The sequence below is a fragment of the Cylas formicarius genome, unplaced genomic scaffold, assembly GCF_029955315.1.
Source record: "Cylas formicarius isolate icCylForm1 unplaced genomic scaffold, icCylForm1.1 PGA_scaffold_6__28_contigs__length_40554024, whole genome shotgun sequence".
In the NCBI taxonomy this organism is placed as follows: Eukaryota; Metazoa; Arthropoda; class Insecta; order Coleoptera; family Brentidae; genus Cylas; species Cylas formicarius.
Window position 1 is genome coordinate 4242334 of NW_026844347.1, and position 4886 is coordinate 4247219.

General features: G+C 30.3%; 2 protein-coding genes across 2 annotated transcripts; one reads left to right on the forward strand and one right to left on the reverse strand.

Annotated features, from left to right (window-relative positions):
* Positions 1-234: 234 nt before the first annotated feature.
* On the forward strand, positions 235-3301 carry LOC132703466 (vesicular integral-membrane protein VIP36). Its single transcript, XM_060672734.1, has 7 exons — positions 235-359; positions 524-868; positions 921-1036; positions 1141-1338; positions 1959-2121; positions 2744-2910; positions 2972-3301. Exons 2-7 carry the CDS (start codon positions 751-753, stop codon positions 3185-3187), a joined length of 978 nt encoding a protein of 325 aa, XP_060528717.1. The 5' UTR covers positions 235-359; positions 524-750; the 3' UTR covers positions 3188-3301.
* Positions 3302-3512: 211 nt separating this feature from the next.
* Positions 3513-4555, reverse strand: LOC132703467 (biogenesis of lysosome-related organelles complex 1 subunit 1). The gene is made up of 3 exons (XM_060672735.1): positions 4407-4555; positions 4011-4083; positions 3513-3914 (listed from the first exon to the last, which is right to left on the reverse strand). The coding sequence occupies exons 1-3, from the start codon at positions 4468-4470 to the stop codon at positions 3689-3691; spliced, it is 363 nt and encodes a 120-aa protein (XP_060528718.1). The 5' UTR covers positions 4471-4555; the 3' UTR covers positions 3513-3688.
* Positions 4556-4886: the final 331 nt, after the last annotated feature.

Genomic DNA, 4886 nt, shown 5'->3' on the forward strand with positions numbered 1-4886 from the left:
TTATGCAAAATTTGGCAGTGTTATTTGCAATAATAATAAGTAGCTCCTTTAGCCATTGATATAATTACTTGTTGGAGTTACATGTAAAGCTAGACTGCCAGGATAGTTGGGGCTAATAGATCTAGGGTATTTCTTTATAAAAAGGTTAGGTTTGTAGCGGGCTCATGCAATCATAAAAATGTCCAGTATATTTTTGCCATATCACTTCGTTTTAGCGACACAGATAACAACAAAAAATTACATTAAAAAAAAAACGATCGTTACGTTTCAAAATACAATCTGGCATAATACGGAACTGTTTCGTCGCATGGGAAAGAAAAGTCGCGGGTGTAAGATAGAAGATATGGAAGTCTAGAAAGGTTAGACAACGAAACAAAAATAATCCCCCTTATGCTTAGATGCGTAAAATAAAAATAAGTATTCTATTTAGTGACTATTACTTTGCAAATTGGCTGCAAAATTTAACGCAAGAAACGGCAATATTAAGTTCAGTTTTTTCCAAACTATATCTCTGTTATTTTAGCAATGTAAAGGCGGCTTTACGTTGCACACCACCGGCAAGCCAGAATTTATTCCTAGAATCGTATTTAGTAAAGCCGGATAAAGGCACTACATTTTGCCGGAAGGCGCCCTTGTCGTCAAGTGCAGTAATTACCCCGTGTTCTGTGGAAACAACCTCATTCTATGGGGACTCAATACGAAAACTCACGAAATAAAGGTTATGTCTAAAAATTTGTGGAGAAGAATGAGATGATGATCTTCAACGATTTTCTATTTATTGTGCCCTTTATGCTAGCATATAGTAAAGCAGAATGGAACACCAAAGATTTTATGAAAAGGGAACATTCATTAATGAAACCCTATTATGGTGCATTTTTTTCAATAAAAATGTTTCCAAAGTTTACTGTAATATATTTTAGGTTCTGGTATTGATATTCCCTTTTGGAAGTTTTTAGGAAATGTAATTATTACGCCAAATTATATACGATTAACTCCAGACCTACAAAGTAAACGAGGAGCAATTTGGAATTCTGTGGTAGACAAATCTTTCTATATTTTTCTTTACAATTTTCTGATCAAAAAATGTTTCTACATTGTAGTTTGTTGCAATAAATAACATTAGTTTATTTGTAATTTTAGCCTGTATCTGCTTTTAATTGGGAAATACAGATACAGTTCAGTGTTCATGGTAAAGGAAAAGATTTATTTGGAGATGGGTTTGCATTTTGGTATACCAAGGATCGGTTAATTGAAGGTCCCGTTTTTGGAAGCAAAGATAATTTTACAGGTCTAGCAATAATTGCTGACACCTATTCGAATCACAATGGTCCTCATAATGTAAGTAAAGTTCATAAATATTAATAAGCAACATTAACAACATAATAATAACATAATAGTAGCTTGATAAAACTTGGTGACCCTGTCTGCAGTCCAGAGATGGTTAGCACTGTTGTGCTTAGCAATGTATTTTATCATACAAATAATTGTAACAACTGTATACCGGCGCCAATGCAAATAAAAGACACCATGTAAATAAAACGTCATTTTGGATCTATTTGATGTTATAATTATAAATTTGAAACTTAAAACAATATTTCAATAAAAAATCAAAGAGGATGTGTTTTTAGGAATAGGGGTTTTAGATACAACACTGACTAATTAGCCTAAAAATACCATAAGTAATGATACCTAGATTTCATATTTATTCTTTAATTTTAAGTATTTGTTGCTTTCTGCAAAATATTTAATTCATCAAAATTATATTAGAATTAGGTTAGGAAATGTTTGTAGACTACTGATGATTCATGTAAAAAATATATTTCTGGTAATTATTTCTTGAATGAATTTGTTCATTAACTTATATATAAAAAATAGCTGTTATAAGAGCCAAGCTAGTGAAGTATCTTAACATAATCTACAATCAGTTTTTTTTAACTGCTTCAATTTTATACTTTTAGCATCAACATCCATATATTTCTGCTATGGTAAACGATGGCAGCTGGCAATATGATCATGATCGTGATGGTACACACACGCAAATAGCTGGATGTGAAGCAAAATTTAGAAATCTAAAACATGATACATACCTTGCTATAAGATATGAAAATGATGTTTTAACAGGTATATGCACGCTACAGCATACATTTATCTGTGTTGTTAATTAAAATTGCATTATTTTTATTTATGGTAAGAATGTCTTATTAAAAGTAATCTCTTACAAAACAGTTAGGGATTAATTTAAAAAATATTATTTGTGAGAAAGAATGAAAGTAAGAATGCACACATTTTTATTTGAGAGGGAATGCGCATACACTAATCATTTCAAAACCCGCTTTCACACAATAAGCTTTTCGATGTTTGTAATAAAAATGCCTTCATTACTAAGTTTCTATAATCTAGAAACAGGACTCGCCAGATATATTTTTGTTTCAATTCTGAAGCTGGTAAATTATCAAGGTCTGATTTTTTTTATTGATTGTATATTTATTTATTTTTGTGTGTATGTATTTCCTGCAATAGACCAAGAACTATTTAGGAGGAATATAAGATAAAAATAAATTATCTAAAATTAAATTTTTATTCTTGGTAATCTTCAAGTCTTTTAATTATTGCTTTTCTATAGAGTCAATCAAGGTGTGCTGACGATTCATCTTCGCCACTTTCTCATGATGTAGACGAATCAATTAACAGATTCATTATTTTTTATAAATTCAATCTTTTTTGACAATTAATATCTTTTTAGTTTCTACGGATATTGAAAATAAGAAAGCTTGGAAAGAATGTTTCAAAGTAGTAAAGGTACTGTTGCCTACAGATTACTATATTGGATTTTCAGCCGCCACTGGAGATTTATCAGATAATCATGATATTATATCAGTCAGATTCTTTGAGTTAGATCTTCCAGAAAATGTAAGTATTTTTCTGTTTCTTGTCTCACATATAGTTTAAATTATCTGTTACTTTTTTTTAGGTTCAGGCCAATAAAGACAAAAGTAATATAATTCCTTCTGCAGCTTTTTTTGAACCTCCACGGGAACACGTAGATGACCCAAAACCCAGTACTCTGTCTGGGATAAAACTGTTTTTGTTAATGTTGGTTGTTAGTTTGGTATTAGTAGCTTCTGTTGTTTTAGGCATCATTTTTTATCAAAAACAACAGGAAAAGGGAAGAAAAAGATTATATTAATTAATCAAGCTCCTTTAAATGTATATTGAGTGATGTTTTGTGTACAAATCATTTGATAAAAATTATTGGCCTTCCTTTAATTTTTAAATACCAAAATAAATAATTAAATATAGATTTGGGTAAGTTGATGTTTATTTGTTTGGTGATTTGTTATTCGTGCCCTGAAACACAGGATGTTGTGACTACAGTATATGGTTTTTGACAGTTTTAATTTGGGCTAAAGTAAGTTTTTTAATTAGTTTTATTATACTTAACATTTAAATATTTACGAAGTTTCTCTCTCCAGAAATTATAGGGTAGTAAACTTATGGAAAAGGTTAGAGTGACTTATCTTTTATCTATAGACCAGAGTATCATTTTAAAATAATGAAGTTAATAACCAATTATTTAATACACTTTTGAACAGAAATAGATTGCGCATACAAAATAATTTTATTTTAATATCTTTTTCTAAATTAAGCTATGCCATGATAAAGCATATTAACTATACACTTGTAAATTTCACATGGTTTTATAAACTGTTTCTAGTGCTGCTGATATTAACTTCATCTCCTCTTCTATTGTTCTAGTCCAGTTTTCAACATCACCCAGTCCTTTTAAGCCATTATTAAAGGATTCAACCAAGCACAACCACTGTTGGGTCTGTTTTGCAAAAGTGGATGAACTGGAATGTAGGGTTTTTGATTCAATATCAAGTTTCTTTTGATTTAAATATGCCTGCGCCACCCTAAAACAAAAACACTTATTGAATAGATATATAGATATATATAAACAACAAAATACCAAATTCAATTTTCATATTAAAAAGTTATGATAAACTTACCCAACATTTAGATGATCTACCAGAGCCTGTGTTAAGTCACTGGCTGTCGCACATGCTTCTTTCCACTTTGTTTCTGAAAATATCTACATATAAGTAGGTGTTCTAATCAAATCAACCGATATTATTATGAAGGTATCACAAATTGTGATACCATAAGCAAAAGAAACATTCATTTCCCATTTATCACTAAATAAAATTCGCTGTACCTTATATTTCCTGTCTAGTTTGTTGTTGTGTTTTCTGGAAATATCTACATATAAATAGGTGTTCTAATCAAATTAACCCATATTATTATGAAGGTATCACAACTTGTGATACCATAAGCAAAATATAAATAACCTTTGGGATCAAAGAAACATTCATTTCCCATTTATCACTAAATAAAATTCGCTGTACCTTGTATTTCCTTTTTAGTTGTTTGTTTGTTGTGTTCTTTAACAAGCGAAGACAACATTTTCATAAGTTATATTGCTAGGATTCAAATATCACAAAATACAAAAACAAACTATAGTCATGGAAAAATTATATTAAATATCATAGAACAATTACTCGTCTTCTTTATTGGAGTATACCAACTAATGCTGGGCAACTTGCTACTAACATTTGTCCATTTGATTACTTGATTTGATTGATTGATTTTCCTTCATACTCTCAATTTTTGACGGCGGTACAGATCGAACTTCTAGACGTTCTTTAATGCCATATTTACGCGATGTCCAGATATAATAAGAGTCTTAAGATTCTTCATTCGAGAGATCAAGTTATATATGGCCAGTTCGCTTTACAGCTTTCTCGTGCCAATTTGTAAAACCACGTCTTGCAAAAAATCTGCGGGAGTCTTTTGTTTTTTGGGGTTAGTTTTCCTTTTATATTTAA

What these genes read in the sequence shown, in the direction of transcription:
- LOC132703466 (XM_060672734.1), top strand. Translation starts at nt 751, where the DNA reads ATGATGATCTTCAACGATTTTCTATTTATTGTGCCCTTTATGCTAGCA. An exon ending in TGAAAATGATGTTTTAACAG is followed by an intron (nt 2,122 to 2,743) that starts GTATATGCACGC and finishes ATATCTTTTTAG; the next exon opens with TTTCTACGGATATTGAAAAT. An exon ending in AGTTAGATCTTCCAGAAAAT is followed by an intron (nt 2,911 to 2,971) that starts GTAAGTATTTTT and finishes ACTTTTTTTTAG; the next exon opens with GTTCAGGCCAATAAAGACAA.
- LOC132703467 (XM_060672735.1), bottom strand. Translation starts at nt 4,470, where the DNA reads ATGAAAATGTTGTCTTCGCTTGTTAAAGAACACAACAAACAAACAACT. An exon ending in AACTAAAAAGGAAATACAAG is followed by an intron (nt 4,084 to 4,406) that starts GTACAGCGAATT and finishes AGATATTTTCAG; the next exon opens with AAACAAAGTGGAAAGAAGCA. An exon ending in GTAGATCATCTAAATGTTGG is followed by an intron (nt 3,915 to 4,010) that starts GTAAGTTTATCA and finishes TTTTTGTTTTAG; the next exon opens with GGTGGCGCAGGCATATTTAA.